The following is a 15,236-nucleotide window of genomic DNA, read 5'->3' on the forward strand; positions in this document are numbered from 1 at the left end:
TGATCACACTTCTGCCAAGTACCGCTAACTCAAACAGTGTCTGAGTAAATACAAATAAGCAGAACAGTGACATGACTTTCTCTTTCTTGCAGACATCAGAGAGACGGCCTTCGTGTACGCTATCACCGCAGCGGGGGTGATCCATGCTGTGACGCAGGCCTGCAGCATGGGGGAGCTACTACAGTGCGGTTGCGAAGTGATACGCAGCAGACAACCACCTCTTCCCTTCCCGGGCCAGACCTCAGATGGCACAGCCTGGGAGTGGGGGGGCTGCGGAGATGACGTGGAGTACGGGTACGAGAAATCCAAGCAGTTCATGGATGCAAAGAGGAAGAAAGGGCAGAGCGATATCCGCACCCTCATAGACCTGCACAACAATGAGGCAGGGCGTCTGGTAAGGAGGAGTTCGCCTGCCCAGAGTTTATTGATAGGTATAGCTGGACTTGTTAAATCGATGAATACTAAAAGAAGTTTAAGTTTTAAGAATGAGAAAACATGCACAAAATCTATAATGAATTTCATTACATGAGCATTTCTTCATACATATCGTAGGTATCTTGCAAATCTAACTGGGTTTTAATATTCAGTGAATGGACACGCACAGCCCTAGTGATAAGGGCAGGGGTATAAAGAGCACTCCCTGCACTATCCACACCACTTCTCCCATACTGTGTACTCTGAAAGTGTGATAGGACAATATACATGTGAATATATGTGTCACATTAACAGCCAATACTAGATATTACCTTTCATTGGTTCATATTTTTATGCGGTTAATGAAAAAATGAAGTTTCCACTTCTGTATTTCCACATTTATTTAACTGATAAATGTACAGCTACATTTGGATGGGAGATGGGTTTTACAGCTACAAGTCAAAAATATACTCATGGGGGTGTAGTATGCTGGAAACAGGAACCAATAAATATGATCCGGAGTCCGAATTGGTGTTATGAGTTGATGAGATTTATTTCTAGGTAGGAAAGAAGGGAGCCCACGGCAGAGGACTTGACACCGTCGGATTTCCCTTGTCGTCGACAGCCTCAGTAACAAAGTTATCATCATCGAGTCAAAGTACAACTGTCATGGGATACAGAACTTAGAATAACATGAGGTTATAGTTATACAAATAGAATGTACACAATTAAAGGAACAGGTGAAAAGTAAATCAAATACTAACTATGAATGATGAAATACACTAAGGTGCCGATCACGATCCGGTAAAAAATGTCCCCGTACGACTCGTATCGGGTCTTTTTACCGTACGAATCGTACAAGTGCCGTACGAACTGGCAATCACGATTCGTATGGTAAAAAGTCCATACGAACCGCACTGGGAATCATTCCCCACACGTCCTCGGGTCGGAAAATGTGTCCGACACGTCCTCGGACGATTTACCTTACAAACGTGAAAAGCCAAGTCCGACTGAGGAATCACGATCCATCCCGTGCGTCCGAGCGTACAACCGTATGGAAAAAACACCGTCCGCACCGAACTCCTATAGCAACCATGGAGACATGTGCCCGCATACGCGCCCAACACTCCCCCCAGCCCCCGTACGTCCGACACGTACCCCCCGTGTATGTATACCCCCACCCGTCTAGGTACACCCCAGTACGTTCAAGTCGTACCCCCACCCCAGTACGTGTCGTACCACCGTCTATGTACACCCCAGTACGTTCGAGCCCCACCCCCACCCCAGTACGTGTCATACCCCCCGTGTACCTACACCCCAGTACGTTCCAGTCGTACCCCCACCCCAGTACGTGTCGTACCACCGTGTACCTACACCCCAGTACGTTCGAGCCCCACACCCACCCCAGTACGTGTCATACCCCCCGTGTACCTACACCCCAGTACGTTCCAGTCGTACCCCCACCCCAGTACGTGTCGTACCACCGTCTATGTACACCCCAGTACGTTCGAGCCCCACCCCTACCCCAGTACGTGTCATACCCCCCGTGTACCTACAACCCAGTATGTTCCAGTCGTACCCCCACCCCAGTACGTGTCGTACCACCCTCTATGTACACCCCAGTACGTTCGAGCCCCACCCCCACCCCGGTACGTGTCATACCCCCCGTGTACCTACACCCCAGTACGTTCCAGTCGTACCCCCACCCCAGTACGTGTCGTACCACCGTCTATGTACACCCCAGTACGTTCGAGCCCCACCCCCACCCCAGTACGTGTCATACCCCTCGTGTACCTACACCCCAGTACGTTCCAGTCGTACCCCCACCCCAGTACGTGTCGTACCACCGTCTATGTACACCCCAGTACGTTCGAGCCCCACCCCCACCCCAGTACGTGTCATACCCCCGTGTACCTACACCCCAGTACGTTCCAGTCATACCCCCACCCCAGTACGTGTCATACCCCTGTGTACCTACACCCCAGTACGTTCCAGTCGTACCCCCACCCCAGTACGTGTCATACCCCCGTGTACCTACACCCCAGTACGTTCCAGTTGTACCCCCACCCCAGTACGTGTCGTACCACCGTGTACCTACACCCCAGTACGTTCGAGCCCCACCCCCACCCCAGTACGTGTCATACCCCCCGTGTACCTACACCCCAATACGTTCCAGTCGTACCCCCACCCCAGTACGTGTCGTACCACCGTCTATGTACACCCCAGTACGTTCGAGCCCCACCCCCACCCCAGTACGTGTCATACCCCCGTGTACCTACACCCCAGTACGTTCCAGTCGTACCCCCACCCCAGTACGTGTCATACGCCCGTGTACCTACACCCCAGTACGTTCCAGTCGTACCCCCACCCCAGTACGTGTCATACCCCCGTGTACCTACACCCCAGTACGTTCCAGTTGTACCCCCACCCCAGTACGTGTCGTACCACCGTGTACCTACACCCCAGTACGTTCGAGCTCCACCCCCACCCCAGTACGTGTCATACCCCCCGTGTACCTACACCCCAGTACGTTCCAGTCGTACCCCCACCCCAGTACGTGTCGTACCACCGTGTACCTACACCCCAGTACGTTCGAGCCCCACCCCCACCCCAGTACGTGTCATACCCCCCGTGTACCTACACCCCAGTACGTTCCAGTCGTACCCCCACCCCAGTACGTGTCGTACCACCGTCTATGTACACCCCAGTACGTTCGAGCCCCACCCCCACCCCAGTACGTGTCATACCCCCCGTGTACCTACACCCCAGTATGTTCCAGTCGTACCCCCACCCCAGTACGTGTCGTACCACCCTCTATGTACACCCCAGTACGTTCGAGCCCCACCCCCACCCCAGTACGTGTCATACCCCCCGTGTACCTACACCCCAGTACGTTCCAGTCGTACCCCCACCCCAGTACGTGTCGTACCACCGTCTATGTACACCCCAGTACGTTCGAGCCCCACCCCCACCCCAGTACGTGTCATACCCCCCGTGTACCTACACCCCAGTACGTTCCAGTCGTACCCCCACCCCAGTACGTGTCGTACCACCGTCTATGTACACCCCAGTACGTTCGAGCCCCACCCCCACCCCAGTACGTGTCATACCCCCCGTGTACCTACACCCCAGTACGTTCCAGTCGTACCCCCACCCCAGTACGTGTCATACCCCCGTGTACCTACACCCCAGTACGTTCCAGTCGTACCCCCACCCCAGTACGTGTCATACCCCCGTGTACCTACACCCCAGTACGTTCCAGTTGTACCCCCACCCCAGTACGTGTCGTACCACCGTGTACCTACACCCCAGTACGTTCGAGCCCCACCCCAGTACGTGTCATACCCCCCGTGTACCTACACCCCAGTACGTTCCAGTCGTACCCCCACCCCAGTACGTGTCGTACCACCGTCTATGTACACCCCAGTACGTTCGAGCCCCACCCCCACCCCAGTACGTGTCATACCCCCGTGTACCTACACCCCAGTACGTTCCAGTCGTACCCCCACCCCAGTACGTGTCATACCCCCATGTACCTACACCCCAGTACGTTCCAGTCGTACCCCCACCCCAGTACGTGTCATACCCCCGTGTACCTACACCCCAGTACGTTCCAGTTGTACCCCCCCCCCAGTACGTGTCGTACCACCGTGTACCTACACCCCAGTACGTTCGAGCCCCACCCCCACCCCAGTACGTGTCATACCCCCCGTGTACCTACACCCCAGTACGTTCCAGTCATACCCCCACCCCAGTACGTGTCGTACCACCGTCTATGTACACCCCAGTACGTTCGAGCCCCACCCCCACCCCAGTACGTGTCATACCCCCGTGTACCTACACCCCAGTACGTTCCAGTCGTACCCCCACCCCAGTACGTGTCGTACCACCGTCTATGTACACCTCAGTACGTTCGAGCCCCACCCCCACCCCAGTACGTGTCATACCCCCCGTGTACCTACACCCCAGTACGTTCCAGTCGTACCCCCACCCCAGTACGTGTCGTACCACCGTCTATGTACACCCCAGTACGTTCGAGCCCCACCCCCACCCCAGTACGTGTCATACCCCCCGTGTACCTACACCCCAGTACGTTCCAGTCGTACCCCCACCCCAGTACGTGTCATACCCCCGTGTACCTACACCCCAGTACGTTCCAGTCGTACCCCCACCCCAGTACGTGTCGTACCCCCGTGTACCTACACCCCAGTACATTCCAGTCGTACCCCCAACACAACCTCCTAAGTACGGTGCGCACCCCAGGCCCCAACATCACATCCGCATGTACGAGTCGTACCAACCCACACACAAGGACAGCACCGTACAACCAAATGGCCCATCTACACACCGTACACACGCTCAAAACGCACGTACACAACCAGGACAAAACAAAACAACACAAGAAGACACTATTCGAATGGCACAAAGCCACTAAACATGGCCAACAAACACTACAAATACACCTTCACTGACCTGCAACTGCCAAAGACAAACAGAGGGCCAAAACACCACCACTACTCATAACACACCCACCCAAAATTCAAACACTGCCACACCCACCCATGGACCAATAAAAAGGGCCCACACACACAAACCATGAGCCTTTGCAACAGACTCACTGCTGCCAGACACCACAGAACCATACAACAAGCTACACCACACCTTACACTTGCACACCTTCACACAACCACCCTCACAAACACCCCCTCATCACATTCACACACACACACACACACAACCATCCACACCCCCCTCAACATCCACGCCCCCCCCCACCATCCCCACCCACACCCCTCACCATGCCCACTACCAAGAATCCAAAGTTCAGTAACCGAGAGTTGGAGGTCCTTGTTGATCAAATCCTCAGAGTCGAGCCACAGATCTTTGGAACATTGGTCAGAAATACCAGCCTGGCAGCAAAAACAGCCATGTGGCAGACCATCGTCGATGCTGTGAATGCTGTTGCGGACACCAGGAGAACCAGGCAGGAATGCCAGAACAGGTGGTACGATCTGCGGAGGAGGGTCAGAGCCAAGAGGCAGGAGGAACACGACCAGGCCAACGCCACCGGAGGAGGGCCCTCCCGCAGACCCGTACAGTACCATCCCTGGGAGGAGAGGGTGATGGCCATACTGCCGGTGGAGGCAGTCGAAGGATTAGAAGGACTCCGAGACCCGGGTGAGTACACAAACAATGCACATCACATGGGGGAACGGCATCCACAACCAAAATCACTAACAGGCACGCAACCACCACAAGCCATCGCATTACTCAACCACACTCCATGAGCACGCACATGCCACTGCTGCCACCATGCCCCATGCACCCAGCTGGACAATGGCAAGTCACAGAAGACAACAACACATGACACGGTAACCCGGATGGCGGGAGGCTGGGCCCCAAAAATCACATAGTGCGACTCCGAAGCAGACAAGAATGCACTCTGCCCATATGGCCTAGGTCACAGCCAGACAAACAGTGTGTCCCAACACAGGAATGACTTGCCAGCAAATGGCGGATGCCTTGCATCAGCACATGGGGGTGAAGGCACTGTTTTGCACATGACAGCAGCTAATGAACAGCCAACATTGTGAAAGAGTGGCAGCACACACCACCACAGCAGCAGCGCACAGACACACATCACACCCAATGGGTGCCTGGAGATCAGAAACAAACTCACATCAACAAGCCAAGGGCCACTCAAAGATCTGCTAACAGTGTGTGCCCAGGAAGCTGGGCTGAGGTGACAGAGGGTGACACACAGAGGGAGAGAGAGGGTGACAGAGAGGGAGGGAGAGGGGGACAGAGAGGGAGGGAGAGGGGGACAGAGAGGGAGGGAGACACAGGGAGAGCAAATCAGCCGTGTGGTGTGTGGGAATGTCTGCTTGTCAGCAGGTAGACTGCGTGCATGTAGCCAAGGGTGGCCCGTGCCAGAACCCCCCCTCTTCACCATGGCAAAACACAGGGCCATGTCACAACCTGTGCACGAGCACAATGACAGCTACCTGCATCACATAAGGGTGTGGAACAACTCCATGTGCACATGTACAGTGCTACACGGAAGGCGCCAATGCATGGCTCGCAACACCGGCCCACTCCACTGCTGACTGCAGTCACACTTGACGCAGCAAGTAAGACTGTGCCACACATAGTTAAAGGTGCCAAAGTGGTGCCCAAGGGACACACCCATGCACAAGTGCACTGTGAGTGGAATGCAAGACAGATCCTAATTCCAAGAGGAAATGTGCCAACTTTGAAATGATGAAACATGGATGTTGCATGGACCAAAATTAACATTGTCTCTCTCACACACAGGTCAACGTCGTGGTGCACCCCCCAACACTGGGGGGGAACACTCACAGGACCCGGATCTGCAGGAGCCCGATCCCACCGGCAGCGACCACTCTCACCACGACCGACCTGGCCCCTCTGGTGTCCAACCGCCTGCAGCACCTGCGTCAGGTACAACTGTGCCAACCACCACCCCCACTCCTGCCACATCCCAGGAGACACCCAGGATCCCTGCCCCAACACCACAATGCAGCCAGGCTGGCCAGGAGGGACACGGTGTCCCGGGCACCCAGGAGGAGGCAGGCGACAATGCCAATGCCACCCCTCAGGGGTCCCGGAGACCCGATGTGCCCGCAAGGGCAGGCCAGGCGCAAGTGGGCAGGGGTGGTGGGAGTGGAGGACGGCGGAGGCACGAGCCTGACCAGTTGGCTGGGGATCCGGTATTTTCCCATGTCCGTAACATCCTGGACTCATACCGGCAGGACACCACGGGCATGGCCCAGGTTGTGTCCGTCCTCGAGGGGATCAAGGCCCAGCAGGCCCAGCAACATGCGGAGCTACATGCCTGTCTACTGGTACACCAACGGAGGATGGAGGACAGACAGGCTGAGCAAGTGACGGCATTCCAGGGGATTCACGCTACACTCCGTCGGATGGCCGACAACATGGCCGACCCTCCCTGTGCCAGAAGGCGGAGAACATCACCACCCACAGGGAGGGATCAGGAGGAGGAGGAGGAAACATCCGACGGAGCATCCCAGATGTCGTCACGGCCTGCTGGTGAGGTTCCCCGCAGGAGGCCGGGTCGTCCACGGAAAGGACCGTGAGGGTCGGCGCTACATCACCATCTCCCAGGACACCTGGCCTGGCACCTGGCCCACTGGAGCAACAGCATCACAGCATCAAGAGACATTCTCTGCCACATGGCCCTGCTGGTCACTGGCTGACCAATGTTGACAAAGACTGTGGCATGGACTCTGAGGACATCCAATGGCAAGGACACCAACTCCCCTACTGGACTTTGGATTCAAACTTCCCGGAAAGACACTCACTTTGTTTCCCCCCCCACCCCCCCCCCCAATAATAAATCACACTATGAAGAGTAGATGCCTGCTGGTAGCATTATTACCTAACATGTGTCTTGTAAAGTCAAAACATGCCTGAGTCATCTTTTGTCTTCAACCACCCACACCCTGGGGCCTGAGTCTGGCACAGGACACATGGGTCACAGTGTATTAGGCAAGACAGACATGGAGCACCATACACACCCGTGATGGGCCCAACCAGCTGAGGGGGTTACCGAACAACCGTGCTGACAGACACATTGAGTACAGCAACAGTCATGCGCAGAGGTCAGGGATCCAGTCCAGTGTCCTGGGGGGCACCCAGGTATGTGTAGACAGGTGGCAGAAACATGTCCCGTAAGCTTGAGTCCGGTGGATGCAGAGAATGGGGGCCTGGCCAACGTTGGATGCATGGGGATGGCACATGTCACAATACCCACACAGTCATGGACATCATGCCCAATACACAGTCTCAGCCCACACACACAGCTTGCATCTTGCCACTCGACACATTGACACATAGCCACAATCAGGGAATACCATGCCAGACAAGCAGGATGCACCATGGCAACACACCAGCATTGACTGAGAAGAGGCACCTTGGAGGCATAGGGACACCTTTATTAGTCATGTTTTCGGGATTGCAGAGGCAACTCGAAGTACACATGAACACATCATGTGGAGTAACATGTGGGTCCAACACTGGCACCCCCCTTCAGCAGCACACATGCGTGTTCGCCATGGAACTGGCACACAAGCGTCGGCTAACAGCTAAATACCCACAGCTGCACACGGAGAGCCTGCCATACACCATAGATCCGCGGATGTCGAAGTCCCACACCATGTCAAGCCAATGCTAACCGAATGTGTCCGAGGGCAGTGTCACACACATTGATGCCATCATCACAATCCCCTATCCCATCACTGATGACTGTCAACCAGGCAGACCATCTATTCAGGTGTACACAGCTGCATGTCGTGTCCCATGGGGATGCGACATGGCTGCAGAGGAACCAAACACCGACAGGGGCAGTGTGCACACATCGTGAACAACTGCCACACCCAATACACCCCAGATGCATCCCTTACCCCATGGAGACTTCCAAACGTGTCCGTGCCTGTAACGCTGAGTCAGCCCACGATGTCATGTCCATGAGGAATAGCAGTGCCACAACAATGCAACCAGCAGACGGCATGCGCAGGTACCTGGGGAAGAGAAACACACAAGAAGTCAGCCACAAAAAGCACAGCCACTTGCATGTGCATTTACTCGACACATGTATGGATGACAACATGCTAGGTCACAATTATGACTGCGGAAGTACAACCATCACTGGCACCATCACTCCAGTGACACACCCACACACACCTCTGACTCACGTGCCATACATGCAGGTGGAGACACACATCACAACGCATGCCACACGGGGACCAATGCGTGCACACTCAGACACTGGTACTCACCACTATGCAAAGAAGTCGCGTATGAGCAGAGTCCGGATGTCCTCTTGCGGCTCCACATCCTCCACATCACTAGCCCCATTGCCAAGCCCTTCGTCCTCCACGGGTGGATGGTCCTCGTCATGTTGATTCAGGATGAGTGGCACTGCTCTTTCAACTGCCATGTTGTGCAGCATGCAGCAGACCATGAAGATCTTGCAGACCTTCGCCGGGGCATATGGGAGTGCGCCGCCGGTCTTGTGGAGGCACCTGAATCGGCTCTTCAGCATGCCAAACGTCCTCTCTATCACTCGCCTTGTCCGGCCATGGGCGGTGTTGTATCGGAGCTGGGCCGGCGTGATGGGGTTGCGGAGAGGTGTGAGCAGCCAAGGCATGTTGGGATAGCCAGCGTCCCCTACATGGAAAGCACATGGTCATCGTTAGAAGTGGTGAAGCGGTCGTGCTGGTAGGCTATACTGAATACAGGACAGACAGACTGTACCCACCAACAACACATGCCCGTTCGTTGCGCAGCTGCATCATCATGTCAGGCATCCCGCTACGCCTCATGATGTAGGCATCGTGTGCTGATCCTGGAAAACGAGCACAGACATGTGAAATCACCATGTTGGACAGACACACCACAAGGGCATTGATGGAGTGGTAGTGCTTCCGTATGGATGCAAGGTGACACTCCTTCAAAGACCCAGCTACACACGGAGATTGAGAACCTCCCCATGCCACGCCATGGGAATAGCGGTGTCCCAGTGCAAGTGAACAGCCAGACGCAACACAGGAGTGACATACGCCCACACATCAGCAGCAGTAGGATGCCGATTGCAGAGATTGGTAGCGGAACACTGGAGCCACAGGTCACATGACATTACACTAGGCCAGCCCACACACCTTGCCATGAAGGTGCACATGTCATGACTCACCACACATACCTTGTGAGGATGCTGACATGTCCTTGTCACGCTACTCCGTGTCCCATGCTTACATGTGCACCTCACATCCGATACCACATGTGGCATGGTGTGCGGAACAGTGTGCAATGACAATCTACACACAGACACATGTTTGTTGCTGCAACGGCTGCAGCTTTTGAGGGTGCTCCAACATCAACCTGATGTGAAGCCCCCACACATACATGACATAGTCACATTGTGCACCGTGGGTAGTGACAAGTCAGGTGTCATAACCCCTGTACCGGGCATCAGGGGACACTTCCGTGTGTTGGTGTCCGTGCCATGCCAGTGACGCTCACCCCAAGTGCGCAGTACGACATGCACACATGTCAAAGGAGTCAAGGGCATGCCTGGCACACATCGCACCATCACACAGTACATCTGTACATATCTCATCATACATCTGGTGCCTTCTCGACTCAGGAGTAATGTTCCACATCACAGGCCTTTCACACCTGTGCCCCACACATGTAGTGATGCACAGACAATGCCTCAATGTCAATTAATGGAGAAGTATGTCCATCCATGGACAAGTATGTCCGCCCTATCCCTACCTGTGTGCCGCCTGTCACCACTGTGATGTGTGAATCCCGCTGTACTGCTGCAAAGAGGGCCTGTGTACGTTCCCATATCACAATGGGAGTGCAGCCGTATGTGTACCCATCGTGATGGCGAGCGTACAGGCATGTGTACGGCCCGTACCACTACGAGTACGCATACGCGAGGCCACACATACTGATAGGGAGCGTACACACGCCTGTATGCTCCCTATCACTACGAGTACGCATACGCGAGGCCACACATACTGATAGGGAGCGTACAGGCGTGTGTACGCTCCCTATCAGTATGTGTGGTTCGCGTATGCGTACTCGTAGTGGTACGGGCCGTACACACGCCTGTACGCTCCCTATCACTACGAGTACGCATACGCGAGACCACCCATACTGATAGGGAGCGTACAGGCGTGTGTACGGCCCGTACCACTACGAGTACGCATACGCGAGGCCACACATACTGATAGGGAGCGTACACACGCCTGTATGCTCCCTATCACTACGAGTACGCATACGCGAGGCCACACATACTGATAGGGAGCGTACAGGCGTGTGTACGCTCCCTATCAGTATGTGTGGTTCGCGTATGTGTACTCGTAGTGGTACGGGCCGTACACACGCATGTACGCTCCCTATCACTACGAGTACGCATACGCAAGACCACCCATACTGATAGGGAGCGTACAGGCGTGTGTACGGCCCGTACCACTACGAGTACGCATACGCGAGGCCACACATACTGATAGGGAGCGTACACACGCCTGTATGCTCCCTATCAGTATGTGTGGCCTCGCGTATGCGTACTCGTAGTGATAGGGAGCATACAGGCGTGTGTACGCTCCCTATCAGTATGTGTGGCCTCGCGTATGCGTACTCGTAGTGATAGGGAGCGTACAGGCGTGTGTACGGCCCGTACCACTACGAGTACGCATACGCGAGGCCACACATACGGATAGTGAACGTAGTCACGCATGTACGGGCCGTTGCAATGCATTTGGGGTGCCCTAGGGCCCCGAAACGCACCGTACCTGTGTGTGGAGCTCAGAATCACATAGGGGACACATGAGGGACAAGTATTAAGGCCTACATGCATGCTGGTTGTCATGGAGACCAAGTTCTAAATTCGAATTTCTTCTGGAAGGTGAACAGCAGAAGTCAGTTGGAATAAAAATACTTTGTTGCAATGTGTTTGTGGAGCTGACATCATGCAGGAGAATGAAACCGATAGAGTACACACAGACTGCTAGGTTTGAAGGGATTGGTGGAAACATAGGATGCAAATGTGAGTGACCAATCACTCTGTACTCCTGTGCATGAGACAGGGCAGAAAGGCACATATAAGGCAGCCAGGTCCCATGAGGGAGTACTTGCCTGCACATCTTTGAATTCGTCGACCCAGCTGCTGCTACTGATTCCCTGGAACCATGTCAAGGGCTGTGGAGAGGTCACAGCCATTCACCCTGGAGGAGAACATGGCATTGCTGGATGTGATCCTCCCACAGTACCCCATGCTGTATGGGCGACCAGGGTATCAGGTGAGTGCATAGGCCACTGGCACAGACTGTCCCTATGTTGTGACTGTGACTTCTGCCATTGTGTCCTGGTGTGACACACATGCCATGTACTGTTGGGGGGGTACCAGGGGGGAAGGGGGATGCCTGATGTCTCCCAGCAGTGCCCTGAGACAGGAGGGGTGTGTGCCTATCACTAACAGCAGTGCCCTGAGACAGGAGGGGTGTGTGCCTATCACTAACAGCAGTGCCCTGAGACAGGAGGGGTGGGTACAGAGTGCTCCCAGCAGTGCCCTGAGACAGGAGGGGTGGGTACAGAGTGCTCCCAGCAGTGCCCTGAGACAGGAGGGGTGGGTACAGAGTGCTCCCAGCAGTGCCCTGAGACAGGAGGGGTGTGTGCATATCACTAACAGCAGTGCCCTTAGACAGGAGGGGTGTGTGCCTATCACTAACAGCAGTGCCCTGAGACAGGAGGGGTGTGTGCCTATCACTAACAGCAGTGCCCTGAGACAGGAGGGGTGTGTGCCTATCACTAACAGCAGTGCCCTGAGACAGGAGGGGTGGGTACAGAGTGCTCCCAGCAGTGCCCTGAGACAGGAGGGGTGGGTACAGAGTGCTCCCAGCAGTGCCCTGAGACAGGAGGGGTGGGTACAGAGTGCTCCCAGCAGTGCCCTGAGACAGGAGGGGTGTGTGCCTATCACTAACAGCAGTGCCCTGAGACAGGAGGGGTGTGTGCCTATCACTAACAGCAGTGCCCTGAGACAGGAGGGGTGGGTACAGAGTGCTCCCAGCAGTGCCCTGAGACAGGAGGGGTGGGTACAGAGTGCTCCCAGCAGTGCCCTGAGACAGGAGGGGTGGGTACAGAGTGCTCCCAGCAGTGCCCTGAGACAGGAGGGGTGTGTGCCTATCACTAACAGCAGTGCCCTGAGACAGGAGGGGTGTGTGCCTATCACTAACAGCAGTGCCCTGAGACAGGAGGGGTGTGTGCCTATCACTAACAGCAGTGCCCTGAGACAGGAGGGGTGGGTACAGAGTGCTCCCAGCAGTGCCCTGAGACAGGAGGGGTGTGTGCCTATCACTAACAGCAGTGCCCTGAGACAGGAGGGGTGGGTGTGATGCACAGTCTGAGCCTTGATCATTGATTGTGACATTGCCATCATTCCACCTGTGTACCCACTATGGCACGTACTGCTTTTTCCCTCACCAGAGGATCATGTCCCTATGACAAAGGTGCAATGCGTTGGCTGCATGAAATGCCTTGTTGTTACCAGCTAATTTTTTATCAAATGTCTCTCTGTGACATGTGGCTGGTGTATTGATGTGGTGTCACTTGTTCTTCCTCACAGGTAGGCGCCACTGCCAAGGAGCAGATCTGGCTGACCGCCGTCAGTGCCGTGAGGGGTGTGGATGGTCGGAGGCGGAGCCTGTCCCAGGTGAGGAAACGCTGGCAGGATATCCGGTGCTGGACGCGGAGGATTGCACGGGTCCTGCTGGAGGACTCACCTGAGAGCCACAAGAACCGCGGGCGCCGCCGTGTGAGCCACCTCCACAGGCGTGTGCTGCCGGTGGTCTTTCCAGACTTGGATCGGCGCTTACAGGCGAAGCAGCAGCCGGAAGGGGGTAGGTACATGTGTGTGTTGTGTGTCACCGGCATTTGTAAGGGCACAGTAGCATGAATTCACTGCCAGGGTTTAAAGGTGCTGTGCAGATCCATTTTGCCCCAGTATAGCGCTGCGCCCCTGCCACCCTTCCCCTCCTTGCAATGTGTTCCCTGGTCTGTGTGTAGCCACTCCTTCACAAGGTAATGTAGGCTGGCGCTTTGTCCACGAGAACTATGCCTGTAGCATCATGTGTGGGGGTGGTGGGTAACAGGTTTTGGGACCTTGGCTGTGCCCTGTCAAGTTCACTGCATGTGGGTTCCATGTCAGTTGGCACTGATGCTGACTCCAGACATGGGAGTTGGTCTCTCATGTGTCATGCCTTACAGTGCGCATGTCCTATGTAGTGGCCTGTGACATGATGTGCATGAGTGTGCGATACGCATACTGCAGGGATGGTGGCGTGGGTTGCAGTCATTACCATTCAGGAGCATGGAGTTGCGTGGCCACTACTGTCCCCTGGGGCACCTTTTCATCGGTGTTGTATGTGTCATCATAAACGTGGACACTCTCAGTGTCTACAGCGTAGGTTGTGCTCTGTGCCATTGTCCCCTGGCACCATGTATATAGACGTGCTATATTGTACAGGTGTCCACTGTGCAGCCTGACCTGAATGTCCTTCTTCATACTCACAGTTGCTAGTGCCTGTGTGTCTTGTTATACTCATCTGAGGATGGGCACTGGTGCCTCATTATTTGTACAGGCGCACCTTCGCTGTTTGGCGTCCAATCTTTCCTTTTTCCCTGCCCCAGTGTTTATCACCCAGACTATGAGATGTTGGTGCCACCTGTGTCTCAACTATTTGCCTCGTGTAGGGGGTGGTTGGGGCGGGCAAAGCCTATATGTCAAATCCAGATTTCTACTTGCTGGGTCTGGGCAGTGTGTGATGTTTGTCTGGACACACACGCAAGGTGCAGTGACCGAGTCATGTTGTGCATGTTTTCTGCATTACCTATGCAGCATGTGTCTCAAGTTCATGGATATGGGCCCTGGTTATCGGTATTTTCGCCAACGCTGTGTGGTGCAGATGCAGTGCTGGATTGTCCCCAGGACATGGGTGCTATGTCAGACTCCGTTTCCTGTCTTTAGCTATTGTCTCATGCTCTCCATGGTATTTCAGTGGCATGGTGGTTCAACCAACTGTGTGTTTCATGCCCTACATCGGTACCTTGTTTCGTAGATGTTAGGGATCTTCCTTTTCAGGCTATGCAATGTTACCTATGTAGATTGGACTCATGTGACAGATGTGTACAGGTGTCTGATTAATTTCTGTCTCTCCACCCTGCCCACAGCACCGTCGGGGGACACAGAGGGAGACATGGACACAGACCAGGCG

The 15,236-nt window shown here is 55.0% G+C and overlaps 1 protein-coding gene across 3 annotated transcripts in view; it reads left to right on the top strand.

Annotated features, from left to right (window-relative positions):
- Nucleotides 1–15,236, top strand: part of WNT6 (Wnt family member 6) — a 584,989-nt gene that overhangs the window by 525,065 nt on the left and 44,688 nt on the right. For all 3 annotated transcript variants that reach the window (XM_085650054.1, XM_085650056.1, XM_085650055.1), the window contains exon 3: nucleotides 93–394. In XM_085650054.1, coding sequence (XP_085506180.1) covers nucleotides 93–394 — 302 coding nt within the window. The remainder of the gene's footprint in view (nucleotides 1–92; nucleotides 395–15,236) is intronic.

This window comes from Triturus cristatus, chromosome 3_2 (assembly GCF_964204655.1).
Source record: "Triturus cristatus chromosome 3_2, aTriCri1.1, whole genome shotgun sequence".
Classification (NCBI taxonomy): Eukaryota; Metazoa; Chordata; class Amphibia; order Caudata; family Salamandridae; genus Triturus; species Triturus cristatus.